Source organism: Lampris incognitus, chromosome 12 (assembly GCF_029633865.1).
Source record: "Lampris incognitus isolate fLamInc1 chromosome 12, fLamInc1.hap2, whole genome shotgun sequence".
In the NCBI taxonomy this organism is placed as follows: domain Eukaryota; kingdom Metazoa; phylum Chordata; class Actinopteri; order Lampriformes; family Lampridae; genus Lampris; species Lampris incognitus.
This window is the reverse complement of record NC_079222.1, coordinates 16,072,423-16,091,027: the sequence shown is the minus strand read 5'-3', so window position 1 is coordinate 16,091,027 and position 18,605 is coordinate 16,072,423. Positions and strand designations below refer to the sequence as shown.

General features: G+C 42.3%; 1 protein-coding gene across 1 annotated transcript in view; it reads right to left on the bottom strand.

Moving 5' to 3' along the window:
• Positions 1 to 18,605, bottom strand: part of shcbp1 (SHC SH2-domain binding protein 1) — a 32,312-nt gene extending 13,707 nt beyond the window's left edge. Inside the window, exons 1-9 of the mRNA XM_056290951.1 lie at positions 17,129 to 18,605; positions 16,452 to 16,628; positions 14,963 to 15,078; positions 12,926 to 13,134; positions 8,204 to 8,296; positions 5,585 to 5,812; positions 4,895 to 5,072; positions 3,473 to 3,593; positions 920 to 1,051 (exon numbers count right to left, since the gene is read on the bottom strand). Coding sequence (XP_056146926.1) covers positions 920 to 1,051; positions 3,473 to 3,593; positions 4,895 to 5,072; positions 5,585 to 5,812; positions 8,204 to 8,296; positions 12,926 to 13,134; positions 14,963 to 15,078; positions 16,452 to 16,628; positions 17,129 to 17,282 — 1,408 coding nt within the window. The 5' untranslated portion in view covers positions 17,283 to 18,605. The remainder of the gene's footprint in view (positions 1 to 919; positions 1,052 to 3,472; positions 3,594 to 4,894; positions 5,073 to 5,584; positions 5,813 to 8,203; positions 8,297 to 12,925; positions 13,135 to 14,962; positions 15,079 to 16,451; positions 16,629 to 17,128) is intronic.

Genomic DNA, 18,605 nt, shown 5'->3' with positions numbered 1-18,605 from the left:
TGTGCAGTGACGCTCCCCATCTAACCTTACAGAGCTCGAGAGGATCTGCAGAGAATGGGAGAAATACCCCAAATATAGGTGTGCCAAGCTTGTAGCTTCATACCCAAGAAGACTTGAGGCTGTAATCGCTGCCAAGGGTGCCCCAACCAAGTAGTGAGTAAAGGGTGTGAATACTTATGTACATGCAATATTTCAGTTTTTTATTTTTAATAAATTTGCAAAAATTTCTACAAAACTTTTTTCGCTTTGTCATTATGGGATATTGTATATAGATTGATGAGAAAAAAAGGAATTTAATCTATTTTGGAATAAGGCTGTAACATAACAAAATGTGGGGAAAGTGAAGGGGTGTGAATACTTTCCGGGTGCACTGTAGTTATAAGATGTTGCTCAGTTGTCATGAGTAACACTGCAGGCTCTTTTTGTTGTATAACCTCTGCTATTGTGATCTATTTTCTGCGCTTTAGTCAATGCCTTTCCATTTCAGTAGCACGACACCATTTCACAAAAACTAGGTCCAGATTAACTTGACTAATAATGTGGCATACCACATTAATGTAGCTAATTTAACACTAGCAGGAAGTTGACGCTTACTGAAGCAAGGCTTTGGTTGGTAAATCCCACCTATTCAAGCCACCTTTATGTAAGACCTCCCTGGCCCCACTGCTGTGTTTTCTAACAAAGAAATCTTTGGGCTTAGCGGAAGTGCAATTCAGCAACCCTGGCAGATATTTACTAGCCTTAAATGGAATTCAGGGAAATATAAGTATTAGGTATAAAACCTTTTATTCATTAAAAAATTGATGAAAAAATACCTTTAATGTGCCAAAGTCACTATGACTCCAAACACAGTGGCAATGTTAAGACTGCAACTTAAAATCTAGTATCACATTGCTAACCATGTCCTTAAACAACTTACACAGTATGCCCTCAATGGCTTCATGCTGGATGAACTTGATGTTTGAGACTGTAATGACAGCTCCTGTGGATTCCAAAAACAAGTCCCCCTTGTTTTTGTTCTCAATCACCACATCATCAGGAAAGCCGAACCCTTTGCAAAGAGAGGAAAGCAATGAATAAATACATATATACATCCCCAACAATAAATAAATTCAAAATGATAGATATACACATCTGCTGCGCAATCAGAACAGCAGGAAAGCTGCAGGCCCCGATCTGTCCTCAGTCACTTTAAAATGGTATGCTGCTGAACTTGCTTCTGTTCTGACTTGTATTTTTAATTGGTCTATCAACCAGTGTAAAGTACCAGCACGCTTTAAATCTGCAGTAATAATTCCTGTGCCTAAGAAGCCCAATGTTAGCTGTTTATATATCTATAGGCCCATTGCCTTAACATCTGTTGTAATGAAAGTGTTTGAGTGTATAGTTGGGCTGAACGATTACTTGAATTCAAACTGAAATTGCAATGTAATACAACGCAACTTTCAAACCACAAAGGCTGCGATTAAAAATAGTGGGGGGGTTTTTTATGTTACATAATGTTACAATCAGAGGGTCAGAAACCCGTGGCCACGTGGGGTTCATGTACACACATGCAACCCTACACTCACATGACATGCGAGTGAGCCTTTATGGATGACCTCACAGTCACCACATCATCAGTGCATGGTCGTAGGTGGATGCTCCAGGGCCTGGAGAAGCTCATCTCTTGGGCAAGGATGGGTTTTAAACCAGCCAAATCCAGAGCCATAGTGTTGAAGAGGGGTATAGTGGTGGACCGGTTTCGCTTCTTTCTGGATGGCATTGCAAACCCATCCATTACCGAGAAATCAGTCAAGAGTGTAGGCATGGTCTTTGACTGTAGCCTTAGAGATACAGCAGCAATCCAAGCAACCATCAAGGAGCTTGAGAATTGGCTCACCACAGTAGACAAGTCTGGCCTACCTGACAGGTTCAAGGCTTGGATTTACCAACATGCCATCTTACCCTGAGTCCTCTGGTCTATGCTGGTTTACGAGGCAACCCTGTCAACAATGGAGACCTTGGAGAGGAAGATCAGTAACTACTTCCTGAGATGGCTGGGTCTGCTGCACAGCCTTAGTAGTGCAGCATTCTATGGGAGGAGCAGCAAACTCCAGCTCCCTATCAGCAGCCCCGACGAGTTCAGGGTTTCTCACACAAGACAGGCACTCCTCTATCAGGACTCCAAGGACTCTAGAGTGGCATCAGCAGGCATTATGGTGCGGACAGGCAGGAAGTGAAGACCCCAGGAAGGCCTGGAGATAGCAGAGTCTTGGCTGAGACACAGGGCTTTGGTGGGCACAGTGGCAACTGGAGGGGCAGGGCTGAGAGCCATCACACAACCTTGCTATGATAAGGCCCATGGCAAGGACAAATGCCATCTAGTCCTGGAGGAGGTGCGGGCAGGTGTCGAGGAGGAAAGGACCAGCAGAATGATGGGCATGCAGCAGCAGGAAGCATGGACAAGGTGGGAAGGTACACAGGAGAGGAAGATATCCTGGGCAGATATCTGGCAGGCAGAACCGCAGCGGATCAAATTCATGGTACAAACTGTGTATGATGTTCTGCCTAGCCCAGCCAATTTCCATCTCTGGGGCTAGATTGATTCTGCATCATGTCCTCTGTGCCCTGGAAAAGGTTCACTCGAGCACATCCTCAGCAGCCACCCATCAGCCCTGGAGGAGGGCCGTTACCGCTGGCGACATGACCAGGTGCTGAAGACAATTACAGAGGCCATCTTCAAAGCTGTGGTACACAACAAGCAAACCCACGGACAGAAGAACATTGCCTTTGTCAGGGCTGGTGAGCAGCCTCAGTCACAGCTCAGATCAGCAGATCAACTTTTAAAGGACTCCTCACACCCAGCCAACCTCCTATTCAATCATCTCCCTTCGGGTAAAAGACTCTGCAGTATCAAGACCAGAAAATCTCGCTTCCACAATAGTACTTACTATGCAGTAATCTGCATCCTAAATGCTTCACTGATTGTCTTTATGCATGAACAATAATCCAGGTAAGAAAAATAAAGGAAATTGAATGAGTTCATCTGGACACAACGTTTATTGACTGAAACCTTTCATCACTCATCTAAGTGACCTCTTCAGTCTAAACTGACTGCAGGTACCCCCACTCTTATGAACAATACAGATGCATAACGACTGAAACCAACGATCAGTTTCATATGCAGATGGACGTGACCATTAAGTAGAGTTTCAATGGCCATGTGTACTATTCACAGAGGATTTGGGAATGTTTGCAATCACATTATTGTAAGATGGCAACAGATGTAAATCTATGTGAAGAGGGAACGACCATCCCTTAACCGGGTGGGGGGTGGGGTGGATGGCTAATAGGACCAAATGAAAAATCCACCCCTCCTGTGCTGTACGTTGTTATACCTGTAGCTTGATAGCAAGCTACAGGTATATAGTAAATTGTATTGCTAACATGTTAGATAAGACTCATATTTGTATATATGCTAGTTACATACCCTCTATAGTGATGGAGTCTGGAACAAAGATGGAACTGTTAACACAGTAGTGTCCTGGGAGAATAATGACCACATCACCCTGGTGGCATGCATTCACTGCCAACACTGGGTCACTGTAGAACTAGACAGCATGTAAATACACACCAAAAGGTACACAAAAAGGTAGAAACACACATACAAGCACACAGCACAGAAAGAGAGAAACAAGAAAAAATTCAAATCAGTCCGCCAGAATCTAACCAATTCTCTTACACAACAAAAACCAGTTAGATAGAGCTATAGATAACAAATATGGACAGATCTATATCTATAGATAAATATCAATAAATAAAACAAATTCTAAGACACTATTTTAAACAAACTAATTGGCGACTCCCTTGATAAAAAAAATTAAAAAGCTTACTTTTAATTTGACTTGCGAAATGTATTAGGAAATGAACAGGTCAGTTGTAATGACTATTTGCAACATGTGACAGAAGGTTATTTTCACAAACTATCTACAGAACTATCTGGCATAGTGCACAGGAATTCTGATTGAAGATACAAACGATATATAATAGGCAGATAACCTAACCCTTAAATATCACTGGGGAGTAAGGCAGATAGAAAATTCAAATAAATGTGTGATTCATATTATTTATCTATCCATCTATGAATGACCCAAGAGTAAATGTCTTTGTAGGAGAAATTATGTGATCCTCTAGGATTATCAGTTGTTTTAAAGGGGTAATAAATTGGGAGAAGGATGCTGAATATGGAGCTGCCAGGGAAGAGGAAAAGAGGAAGGCCAAAGAGGAGGTTTATGGATGTGGTCAGAGAGGACATGCAGGTGGCTGATGTGACAGAGGAAGATGCAGAGGACAGGAAGAGATGGAAACGGATGATCTGCTGTGGTGACTCCTAACAGGAGCAGCCAAAAGTAGTAGTAGTTAAAGGGGTAATTGGAGTCACATGTTTCAGTCAATGGGATGTCAATCAGGTGTGAGTTCAACAGGCCCTGCCCTATTGATAGAACATAAACCTGGGTCTTCACTAAGTCTGGTCATCACCATACAGGTTTGTGGAAGTCTGCAGTGCCTTGATCAAAGGAGATTTCTGAGGAGCTCAAAGAAAAAGTTGTTGATAATCACTAGGCTGGAAAAGGTTATACCAACATTCAGCTGAGTTGTATGAGAAAAGCACCAGTGGCTTGAATATTTTTAGTAACAGAAATCCTCCTTTTCATTGGCGTGGCAAGTTGTCCGCACCCCAGCACTGATTAGTGGCAAATTAAGTGGATTGTCATAGAACCCTGTCACAATTTCTTAGCACAACTATAAGTATGAAAGTAAGACACACATTCAGATAATAACCATTAGAATTGGTACTGGAATTCCTGGTCTTGATGCAGCTCAGCTGCCTTCAAGTCTCTCTGGTCCCTACCTTGACTTCTGTGACATCCTTAGAACACAGGGTTAGCAGTCTGCTATTAAGAAGATGTTGGAGCTGGCCGGCCGTGGTGGAGATTGCAACAACATGGACCATCTTGTCCCCAGATGCTCTAGCACCCCTGGCATGGTAACAATGCTGCCTTGTATTATCTTTGCAGCCAAGAATATCCCTAATAGTGATAAGTGCAGAGAAAAACACAAATCATTTTATTCATTCTCCAAAAATTCATATTTGCTCAACATAATACAATGAGGTCCAAATTCTTGTCTTTCTTGAGTAGCCTGCTCTGTTGGCGAAAGGTAAAAGGTACCCCCACTGGTCTAGGGTGAAATCCCACAAGAACTTCCCCTATTGCATCTCCCCTGATGTGTTGCCTTACTGGCAAAATGAAAATCACTAAAAAAGGTGAGTGGACCACTCATTTAGAAGAAGGCATCAATTAAACACTTTAAAATAAACTAAATTTTCAAAATCACATATATAAATGCAAAACAATTCTCATAGTTGGTGAGAATGTAAGTTCACAACAGATGTTTTTTAGCTCTGCATATCAATCTAGCAAGTTTTTAAGTACCCTCTGGACTGGGCTTTCAGCAGGCAAGGCATTCTGCAGCACTACACCCATGGTACCAGTAGCTTGAAAATCTTACATGAGCAGCCACCTATTCAAATGCTTTCTACCTTAACAGCGGGTTCTCAATAATATGAAGCCGTCGCTTGAGCGTCTCCATCTGTTCAAAGAGCTTGAGGCACTCCACCATGGATACATTTTCTGGCTCTGAGTCCGAGCTGCTGAGAGTGTTGCGTAGAAGGCTGAATTCATTGAAGCATTGGGCACAACGGACCAACAAGGATTGGTGCTCTACTACAAGGCCTGCTGCAACACGATCCTCCAAGATGTCATAGTAGCTAGAGTTGGAGATGACAAGTAATGAGAGTAGAGGGAAGAATAGTGACAGGGTTAAAATCTTCAAACAAAAGGAAGAAATAGAGAAGAGTGAGACAAAGCAAGATATATCGAGGGAGATAAGGACTGAGTTGAGGAATACATTATCTTAACTTTAATGTCTGATACCTACAAATCAGATGCGTTTTAGGAATGGTACACTAGGAGTGAGCAAATCACCTTTTATCCAATTATTCACCAAGGTATCAACCCAGCATTAAAAAAACCCGTCAAATTAAACACCTCACAATCTCCCGGTGTATTATCCCATCTTGTGATTAATAATGGCAATTGCTTAGGAAAAGTCAACCTTTAATCCAAACTGTACGGTTATTGACTCACAATTAAATTAAAGCATTCAAAAGTAAGGGTGTAACGTTTCAGGTATTTCCACTGTAACTATTTCACATGGACCTCGGTTTCACACAGCGCACAATGCAGTACACCATTAATGGACCATGAAGTCATGGAAGCATAATGTATGTGGATCAAAGTTTTTGGTTTTGTGATAGACCGTCTCGAGAAAAATATGCAACAAACAGGCATCATAAAATGTGTGGGTGCCCTCTAAAGTCCGGTTCTATACAGAAACCAATTCTAAATTAGTAAAACCCACAGTATTGATAAGGTCCAGCATTAATGGTTACACCATTGGCACTGGAGAAAATGGGGAACGAGATTTGTGTCACTGCAATATGGTTTTCAAGGAATTTATGGAGATGTTGCAACCATAATGTCGCCTTCTCTCGCTTTCTCTTACTGTTTCGCATTCTCAGCACCTGTCTTGGAGCGAGCAGTGGGACTGTGCACTTACACACAACTTCAGGTGTTTGTATCATCATGGCAGAGAAAACAAATGCCCTAAAGAGTGCTTACACCTTACCCAAGTCGACAACGACAATGCTCGTGGCTGAGATTTTTTTCAAGACTGTTTTGTAGTGTGAACTGCTCAAAGAATGAAATCAGCTCTGGCAACAGCCATTGGGATTGAAGCTTTGAAACATAAACGGAACGAGTAGGACATGCAGTCACTTTATCAACAATAAATTCTACCGGCACAGCATGCACTACATATAAAGACAAAGAACACAAAAAACCTAAGCTGTCAGAGGAGTATGTATGGTTGTATGAATAACCTACTGGGCCAACCAGTAGCCAAAGCAATGGAACTAGGGAAACCGGTCCATGAGGACCAAAGTACAGGAGAGTTTGGCCTTTTCAAGACTAAGCCAGTGAAAACTGTCCTGCAAGAGGATGCTCAAGCCTTAACTGTCCACACAGCATACAGGGTCCCCATAATGCTCACATGATCAAAAAGACATGCATGTTAGGGCTAATACTCCTTCCTGTGCCCCTGACCAAGGCAATGGAAAGAAGAACTCGAGTTGGTCCTCGAGCGCTGCAGCTGCCCACTGCTCCTACACAACAGGATGGATTAAATGCAGAGATCAAATTCGTTGTGAGAATAAAATTCGTTGTAAGAATACAATGACAAAATAGTGGCTTTCTTCTCTTCTTTCTTCTGATAATGGTGAAAGAAGAGCTGGGTAGGACAGAGGCCAATATAGAAAAAGTGACTGAACCTACATAGTGATGTGCACCTATGGTGCCAGCCCCTAAAGAGAATAGCAAAACGTGCATTTGTGCGGATCTCAAAAAGCTTAATAGAGCAGTTAAGACAAAGAGATTCATTCTGCCAACATCAGAGAAAGTTATGCTAAACTTAGCAGGTCTGCGGTGTTTTCATTACTAGACACAGCATCAAGCTTCTGGCAAATTCTGCCTGACAAGGACAGCGAGAAACTAACAGCCTTCATCAGCCTAATAATTAATGAATATATTTCACCACAATTACGATAAACATTAGCAGAAGTTTTCTTCGGTGACTGTGGCTGAGCCATTCTATAATGCACATGCTGCTGGCACAACAGTGTTTACAAGCACATGACTTCTGTATGTCATTGCCCCAATATGAAGGTCTGCCCTAAAGACTTTGGATTGATTCTGTAATGCAGGGTTTGTTTGTTTTTTTAACTTTAAATTCTTTCCACCCAATTTTATCAATGAAAGCTGGGAGGTCTCTAGTTGAGCAAAGCGTTTATAGAGACTGGCTTGTAAGTCTATGAGGAAAGTGACAATATAATTTTTTTTTAAACAAGAGAGAAACCAAAGACCTAGGTACAGACCGAACCACAAGTTTACTGAACCGTTACACCCTGATTGAAAAGTGTGGCTAAAATGCAACAACACTTTCCATCAAACCCTATTTGGATGGTTTGAGTAGATATTTTCAAAGATGGCTGAACTACCTGTACAACTGTAAGATCAGCAAGTAAACCCACTGTTGCACTCACAGTCTGAGACGAGGTTCAACACAACGAACAAAGTAGTCAAAATCGTCATCCTCATCTTCATCCCACTTCCTCCAGAGGTTCTTGTAGAAAAACCTATGAATGGGATAAAATAGGGAAAGACAAGAGGAAATCAGGAGTTTTGGAAGGTGGAATGTTTTTGCAAATGACAAAGACTGACAAAGATGTAGTCAACCCTCAGTTAATTTGAATTTGTATGTACATATACAGTGACTTCAGAAAGTATTCAGACCCCTTCAGTTTTTGCACACTGTGTTTTAGAATTAATTTTAAATGGATAAAATTGCCATTTTTACCCATAATTCTACACTGGATAACCCATCATGAAAAAGTGAAAACATTTTTAAAATTTTTTGTAAATTTATCAAAAATTAAAAACTGAACTCTTTCATTTATGTAAGTATTCAAACCCTTTGCTACGGCACTCCACATTGTGGTCGGGTGCATCCTGTTTGCTTGAATTATCCTCTTGATGTGTGTAGAACTTGAGTGCACTAGTGGCAAATTGAATTGACTGGACATACTTTAGAAAGGCACACACCTGTCTACATAAGGTTCCACAATTCAAACTGCATGTCAGGCCAAAAACCAAGCCATGAAGTACAAGGAACTTTCTATAGACGTCCATGATAAAATTGTGGTTTGGCATAGGGGTATAAAACCATTTCTAAAGTTTTGAGTGTTCCTAGGAGCACAGTGGCCTCAATAATTGTGAAATGGAAGAAGTTTGGAACCTCTAGGAAGACTAGGACTCTTCCTAGTGGCTGTCCGGCCAAACTGAGTAACCAGGCAAGAAGGGCCTTGGTCAGGGAGGTGACCAAGGACCAAATGGTCATGCTAAAAGAGCTTCACAAGGCCTCTGCAGAGATGGGAGAACATGCCGGAAGGACAACTATCTCAGCAGCACTCCATCAATTAGGCCTTTATAGTAGATTGGCTAGACAGATGCCACTCTTGAGTGAAAGGCATATGACAGCCCGCTTAGAGTTTGCCAAATGACACCTAAAGGACTCATAAAATGACACCTAAAGGACTGATAAAAAGATTCTCTGGTCTGATGAGACACAAATTGATGGGGCATCCAGATAACATAGCGGTCTATTCCGTTGCCTACCAACACAGGGATCCCGACTCGAATCCCCGTGTTACCTCCGGCTTGGTCAGGCGTCCCTAGACACAGTTGGTTGTGTCTGTGGGTGGGAAGCCAGATGTGGGTGTGTGTCCTAGCACCTCCTGTGGTCGGTCGGGGCGCCTGTTCAGGGGGGAAGGAAACTGGGGGGATAGCGTGATCCTCCCACGTGCTATGTCCCTCTGACAAAACTCCACACTGTCATGTGAAAAGAAGCGACTGGCAACTCTACATGTATCGGAGGAGGCATCTGATAGTCTGCAGCCTTCCCCGGTCCGGCAGAGGGGGTGGAGCAGAGACCGGAACGGCTCGGAGTGGGGAATTGGCCGGATACAATTAGGAAGAAAAAGGGGGAAAATCCAAAAAATTGATCTCTTTGGACAGAACCCCAAATGCTATGTCTGGCGAATACCAGGCACTGCTCATCACCTGGCTAATATCATCCCTACGGTGAAGCATGGTGGCACCAGCATCTTGTTATGGGGGTTACTCGCAGCGGCAGGGGCAGGGAGACTGGTCAGAACTGAGGGAAGGATGAATGCAGCCAAATACAGAGATGTCCCTGAGAAAGCCTGCTTCAGAGTGCATGCAACCTCAGAGTGGGGCGACGATTCACCTTTCATCACAACATTGACCCGAAGCATACAGCAAGACAATGCTGGAGTGGCTCTGACTGTTGTTGAGTGGCCCAGCCAAAGCCCAGTCTGTGGAGAGACCTGAAAATGACAGTTCACGGACACTTCCCACACAATCTGACAGAGCTTGAGAGGATCTGCCAGGAAGAATGGGGAAAAACTGCCCAAATCCAGGTGTGCAAAGCTTGTAAAGACTTATCTAAGAAGGCTCAAAGCTGTAATAGTTGCCAAACGGGCTTCTACAAAATATTGAATTAAGGGTTTGGATACCTAAATAAATGAAATATTTCAGTTTTTGATTTTTAATAAATTTGCAAAAATTTCTAGCTATAAATGTCCTACTACACTAATGAGCATTCCCCTCCTATTTTTTTGTTTGTTTTGTGTTTGTTCCCCACCCATCTTTTTTTCCCCTTTTGTTTGAATAATTAATACAATTATTTGATTATCTTGGGTTTTCCCTTTACCTAAATGTATTCTGTAACCTGTGATCCTATGAGTGGGTGGGTGGATAGGATGGTAGGGATGGGAATGGGGTTTTCAATTTGTTAATACATGTGATCAATAATACTCTGTATCTGGAGGATGAGTCGTTGATTTGAAGTCATACATGTTTTGTAATTATTGTGTGATAAAAAAATTTGAAAATCAATAAAATATATTTGCAAAAAAACGTTTACACTTCATCATTATGGGTTATTGTGTATAGATTAAAAATGGCAGTTTTATCCAACCAAAATTAAATCTTTGGCACAAAGTGTGCAAAAAGCGAAAGGGTCTGAATACTTTCTGAAGCCAAAGCATGTGTGTGTGTGTGTGTGTGTGTGTGTGTGTGTGTGTGTGTGTGTGTGTGTGTGTGTGTGTGTCTGTGTGTGTGTGTGTCTGTGTGTGTGTGTGTCTGTGTCTGTGGCAAGTTTGGTGAAGATTGGGCAAATTTTATGGCCTGTTAAATTTTTTTTAGACATTTCGATAAAATCCAATATGATGGCCGCATAAATTAGGCTGGCATGACAAGTTGCCATGTATCAGCCTTGGGACCTCCCACGATATCACCAGACACGTCAATCAGTTATTTCAGGCAAACACAATTTTGCTTATTGCAGCTGCCCCCAGCGGTCAAATGACATACAATTTTTTTTTTTTGTGCTTCGTCAGAATGAGGTGCCAAGTCCATGTATCAAGTCTGGTTTTGATACATCAAAGCTTCGCTGAGTTATGACCTTGCAGCTAAGCCGCCATTTTTAACTGACTATAATGGATGATGTCATCCATCCTCAGTGTGTCCCGACAGCATCAGGTCACCAGGGCAGGGACTGGTCCACGTACAATGGGCTTCAGCAGTCAGTGGCAATGTTGGCTACCCACCCAAACCATCTTGAAACACAGACCAAGGAGTCTAATGCATGCGTGATGAAAGTAAGGGCCGGTGCACGTTGGCTAAGGCGTGATCCTGGCCCCTCGGGTGCCAGGAACAGAACACCACCATCCCGTCTCGCCTAAACCGTCGGGGAGGTGGGCATGAGCACGTGCGATATGACCCTAAAGATGGTAAACTATGACTGGACAGGGCGAAGCCATCGGAAATGCAAGTGGAGGCCCGCAGCGGTCCTGACGTACAAATTGGTGGTCCGACCTAGGTATAGGGGTGAAAGACTAATAGAACCATTTAGGAGCCGGTTCCTCTGACGTTTCCCTTGGTGCTGGTGCTCTGAATCACAGTTTTATCTGGTAAATCAAATGATAAGAGGTCTTGGGGCCGAAATGGTCTCAACCTATTCTCAAACTTTAAATCGAATTCAAACCGAAATCGCAATGTAATAGAACACAATTTTCAAATCGCAAAGGCTGCAATTAAAATAAGTGTTTTTTTATGCTACATAATCTAACCAATCAGAGAGTCGGAAACACCTGGCCATGTGGGGTTCACGTACACACACGCTACCCTACGTTCACATGACACGTGAGTGAGAGCAGTAAATGAAGAAAACAATTTGCCATGCTATGCTTTGATTCTAGCAGTAACGTTACTATCTTGTCAACATGGCCTTGGCAGAACCGAACACTGAAGAGGTGACATTAGTGTCAAAGAGGAGCAGCAAGTCGATTGTCTGGACCTATTTTGGATTTAGTAAAGAATACGTTGCACACAGTCAGGTATTGTGCAGAACGTGTCTTGTTACCATAGCTACAACATGGGGCAAAACTACAAACCTGTTCCAGCATTTAAGAAAGCATCACAAGGCCATGTATGACAATTGCACGGCTAAAAACCCGACCACCAGTGTGTAAAGTAGGCCGAATATCACCCGGCAGGGAACACTGACCGAAATGTTCGAGAGTATATCTCCATATGAACGAGATTCAAGACGGCACTGCAAAATTACTCAGGTAATAGTGGAGTTCATAGGGAAAGATATAATGTGCCTCAACACAGTGGCCAAGGCTGGGTTCACGGCTTTGGTAAAAACACTTGATAAACGGTACAGCATGTACTCGGGACCCCATTCTGAGACAGCACCAAAAAAAAAAAAAAAAAAAAAAAGGTCTGTGTCATTTGACCACTGGGGGCTGCTGCAATAAGCAAAAATTTGTTTTTGCTAATAACTGTTGATGTGTTTGCCTTAAATAACTGAGTCACGTGTCTGGTGATATCGTGGGAGGTCCCAAGGCTGATACATGGCAACTTGTCATGCCAGCCTAATTTATGCGGCCGCCATATTTGATTTTATCGAAATGTTTAAAACATTTTCACAGGCCATAACATTTTATTGGAAACACCAGGCCATTCACTAATATACACTGCTCTAGTTGATGCTGTCAACTGAGAAAACACTGAATAAAAATCTGCAAATATGAAATTTAAGTAGCGTCATAAATTGTAGTTTGCATGATGTTCTGTCCATTCAAGACATAATATAATTTTTCCCAAACTAACAATACCTTAGATGTTCAATGGCAAGGGCTGTCTGCTCAAAGTCCCCAGATTCCTTATAGACCACCTGGAGCTCTAGCAGGGCCACTTTCTGCTGTGTGGCCTCAAGCACTATCTTTAAGGCCTCTTCATCCAGATTACAGTCCCTTGTCTCAAACTGGATTGGCAGCACTAGCTCTACACAGGCCTTCAGCTCCTTGAAGTCCACATCTTGAACCTGTCACAATAGCCATTACTTTAGCAATATCAATTTTATTCAGTTCTCATATTCCATTCAGCTGAAATAAAAAATAGATAAAGATTGAATAAACTTGCAAAGCTAGGTGAAATAAAACCAGCTGATTCATCAGAACACAGGACATAAAGTGTGAATACGTACGGCATGCCAAAGATATAAAAAAGACATGCATGTTAGGGTTAATACTCCTGCTTGTGCCCCTGACCAAGGCAATGGGGAAAAGAACTGGAGTTGATCTCCGGGTGCTGCACCACAGCTGCCCACTGCTCCAGTACAAAAAGATGGGTAAAATGTAGAAAACAAATTTCATTTTAACCGCACAACTGTACAATGCCAATTAAACCAGTGGGGAAGAACTGTGGGGAAAAAAATCAGCGATGGAAGGGAAGGCCCATTTGATACTGCTTTCTCACTGAGTTCAAGTGTGGCTTTCCAGGGGTTGATTTTAAAGAGTAACTAAACCTTAAACCATTTTACAAAAGCAAATGCTGCTATTTGACAAAACTGCCACATATTTGATGTTGTTTAAATCCTTTAAGAAAGCAATCAGTGCTGAAATGTGCTAAAAAAGCAGTCAAGCCTTGGCTGAAACTGGAATTTTGGGGGAGAAAAATAACCTTTAGCCACTCATTTCTAACATTGGGTATGTTGGAAGACTTTGTACAGAAACCTTCTTTTCCCGGCAAGCAGCAACACATCTTTGTGCTCCCCATTCTTTTTCCAAATGGCTTTGTTTCCTGGTTGCTACTTCAGAGTTTATTAACTGCACTGGCCATGCTCCTAAAGGATGTAATATGCAAATATATTCATGGTTGTGATGTCAAACCCATGAGAAATTAAAAACTGCTGGGTAAAAAGCTTAGTTCCTTTTAATGGACTATAGGAATTTAGATTTGGATGATAGGTTTTAGCACTTCAAAAATGTTTGAATAGCACCTCCCACTCCTTTACAATCAAATGAGCAAGGAAAATGCATTTTTTCACAACATGGCACCTTTCAAGAAAAAAAAATTAACACAAATTTTGTCATGAATTGCTTATTGAACTGGAAAACAAACTACATGTGTCTACCCCATTCTTTTAGGGAAATACTAAATTCAATGGCAGAAATTGTTAAACTCACTGTTTATCATTTTGTAATTCAAGTTCATCTCACTTACATGTAGAGTAAAATGCAGTGAATATCAGTGAAGAAGGGAAACCATGTAGACACAGTATAACTAAGAATTTATTGTGATGACTTTAGGGTATTAGTCCACAATATTATAATTCCTTGTTTTTTTCCTGATATGTATTTTCAGGGTACTTGGTTTTTTTTAATCATGAGTTATAGAGAATGCCCTGTTTGTTTCTGGAAACTGGTTAGTCCATAACAACATGCATTTTCATCTCCTTTATTATGTTTAAAAATTAAATGAGTAAGAACAAAAACTGTAAATGTGCTTTGTGTAGGCAATTTCTTGATTTTCCCCCCCAGTTTTCCTGTTTAACAAATCAGTGTAAATTGGCACCAAGTTATGACTGAAGCCAATTTTGAGTCGTCTGTGTTACAAACTTTACCTCTGTGATGTTTTCAAGTGAGGTCATGGAAAGCACAATAGAAAGGGAGAAAGGCCAAACATGTTACACTGTGTAGAGTTAACAGGCTAAATGCAACAAAGTTATCCACAATGCATTGCAGTCCTTGGTATTAGGCACTGTGAAATGAACTGGACCACAGTGCCATGTAACAATGTGTGGACGCTGGTCTAGACTTTTTAATGATGTTACATTTCATCACGTGAAAACAACCCAAGCAATGACTCACCTCTACCAGAACATCAAAAATGTCTGTAGACCACACAGCATACCAGTCGCTTTGCTCGACAACTTTCTCCAGATAGTCTGCTATGAAGGCTCTCGCTTCTGATGCTTTACAGTCACCTGCACAATTATGTCAAAAGTGATATTATTTTGCTTAATATTGTAATCACAATCAATCGCGTTGATTCCTAGATACAAATGCTTTATTATGCATTTGCAATGTGTAACATTGGAGCTATCCATTATTTTTCACTTTACTCATAGCCACCATTTCCAGAATTGTTGGGCTTCTCTCTCTTTCACAACTGTTACTAAAATATAATTTAAAGAGTAACTACATCCAAAACCATTATAGTGAGTTTGCTGACAACTAAAGGCTGACACGCAAGGCTGGTCTTGGTACTCTGTGACGTAAGCATAACAGGATAAGCACAGCTGCAGCTAATAACATTAATAATGGCTCTGTTTGATTTAGGTGTGCCAAAGAACCAGCATCCATCCATCCATTATCCAGACCACTTATCCTGCTCTCAGGGTAGCAGCGATGCTGGAGCCCTTCCCAGCAGTCATTGGGTGGCAGGCAGGGAGACACCCTGGACAGGCTTCCAAGCCATCACAGGGCCCACACACACACACACACACACACACACACACACACACACACACACACACACACACATTCACACCGAGGGACAATTTAGTATGGCCGATTCACCTGAGCTACGTCTTTGGACTGTGGGAGGAAACCGGAGCACCTGGAGGAAACCCACGCAGACACAGAGAACATGCAAACTCCATACAGAGGACGACGCCCAAGGTTGGAAAACCCTGGGACTCGAACCCAGCACCCTCTTGCTGTGAGGCGACCGTGCTAACCACTGTGCCACCATGCCACCAAGTACCAGCATTGACAATACTATTGACAACTGCTAGTGCTGGTTGTGTCTTGTCTGTCTGTCAATGCTGATGTGTGCTGGTGTTTGATTTAGCTGTGCTAGCACACCTAATAATGGGTCTGATTTTGATTTAGATGTGTATGCATATAATTTTTTTTGTTAAAAGGAAAATTTCTATCAAGGTATACTGAATTGTTTTTAACAGGTAACAGGCTATTTAGTTTACTCAGTGAAATGTTAAGCAAAAAAAAAAACCCCAAAAAGTTTAATAAAGTGTTCCACAATATGATAAAGCATTTATTCTCGTAAAACCACACTTCATTTTTGATTAGTTTAACTGGCAGCATGAATTTGCACCAAAATGTGCTATGGCTTTTGTACTTTTTTGAAAGGCACAGTAGTAGAAAATGCAAGCAATTAATAATAATTTTTTAAAAAGCCCATCAATATGCATAATAGCGCATTTCTTAATTATTAGGTAAGACAATCACGTTCTAGTATAAGATAGAGGGGGCTAGAAGTTTAGAACATTCCATGCCTGTTTATTGATATTGGCATGTCTGTTGTACAACTGTCACAATGTCACGGGGGTCTTACCGAGCATATAATCCTGGTAAACCTTGAACCTCTCGTAGAACAAAAGACAGTTGGTTTGGAAGGTGTCGGGAAGGCAAGCGTCCTTTCTTCCGCTGCGCTCAGCTCTCTGCAATCGAGTCCCCCGTTTGTAAACGAAGTGGTCTGTGACCCCGTCATCGTCATCACATTGTCCATTACCTTCAATTTGAAACAGTCGTGCCTGATATTATTACCCTGGGAGATTATATTGGCTCTTGCTCCAGAAATGCACATTCACGCGAGTTAACTAACGTTATATTATAGGTTACTGTCAACGTGGCTGAACTGGATAAACCGGAATTTCTGCAGAAAAATAGGCAAAACAATAATAACACAATAAACGGTAAAGCAACTTCTATATCGAAAGTATTGTCACTGAGACATTTCAACGCCCCCCGAAGACATCAGATTCAAGAGTCAACTAATGTTGAGCATCTTTGCCGAGCACGTCCCATCTGGGCAGATACGCCCATGCTATCTTAGCACAACTCTTTAGGTAGCCGCTTGAGTTAGCATAAAGCTAAACTAGCGCTAAATTTAGCGCCAAATTAGCGTTTGAACAATAAACACGTAACGTCAGCTAACGCTACCTGGTGGCTATGAAGAATGACTACCAATAAGAATGAATACCAGCCAACAAAACAACCCCTGAAACTTACCGGACACTTGTTGTGCCGTAACACAATTCCCGTTGTCAGTTTCATCGTTAGACACGTCAAACTCCAGGATCTCTGCCGACCCGCTCCCGGTTTCGACATTGGTTGTTGGTGGCATTATTACAGCAAACGTATTTTCTTGCGTTTCCTTCTCCATACCAAACTTGTTTGACGCCAAAGCTGAACAACTCAATACGATTTCACCAACACAATTAACTGCACCCAAGCACTTTCAAATCCCCGCACGTCTGTGGCGGCCCAGCCAATGAGTGAAGACGCTCAACGTCCCCACGTCAGGAGCGGTTGGACGCTGCATTCGGGCATCCCGAGTCAAGTCGTCGTAAATTCTTCTTTAGTATAGTAACAAGGTGCCTAAATTCGGGTGCTCTCAAACTATTTCAGCCTTGGAATAACCTGTCACTGGATGTTGTGTATGTTCTTATTACACACACACACACACATTCAAACGTTGTTATGAGGAACTTGAACTTTTACTAGTCAACTTAGCTCACGTCGCCCACAACGCAACGGTGACAGGTCCGCGCAGTGACTTGAACTAGTATCATGAGAACAGAATATAGTGCCGCGGAATGACATACATAAAACTCCTCCCTCACAGCACCGATATAAACATTAACAACTTACAGTAACATATAGGAGGTCATATTAACTACATGATTTAACTAATAGTGAACTACATCTATTTACGTGTCATAAATCTCTTGAGTATCTCTGGAAGTCTACGATCTCTTTCTGGGCAACACCTCGCAGGCGTCGGAGTTTTCCGACCTCCGACTAGAAGTAGTTCGCCACTTAAATTCGGAGTTTAAAAAAAAATCCGTCTAGCCCCCCGACTTAACGGAGAAACGGTTGTCTGACGTCACACAACAATGGCCGCATCTATGGAGGCGCACGGTGTAAATAGTAAACCATTAACTAAAAAGGCAACGTAAAATATCGGAACGAAAAGTGGAAGACGGTCGCTGGACTGATGACAGCTATGCGCTGGCGATGCGCAAGGGATTATAGGTCTGTTGACGTTCATGTTCAAATCATTGTTTTATTGATGTTGGCCCTGTGATAGGCTCCAGCATCCCCGCGACCCTGAGAGCAGGATAAGCGGTTCGGATAATGGCTAGATGGATGATGTTTGTGGGCAGCTCCAGCTGTCTTGGTGGGGAAGAAGGATGGTGGTTAATGCCATCACCAAAAAGGACTCTTACCCACTCCCTCGAATTGATGACGCCTTCGACCACATCAGGTCCAACTGGTTCAGCTCCCTCGACCTGTACAGTGGCTACTGGCAGGTGGAGCTGGCCCCGACGCGAGACCGAAGACTGCCTTCACCATCAGGCAGGGTCTGTGACAGTTCCGCATCATCCCATTCGGGCTCTGTAATGCGCTGGCTACATTCGAACGGCTGATGGAGAGAGTGTTGATGGACATGCCCTGGAGCCGTTGCATCGTGCACTGCGACGAC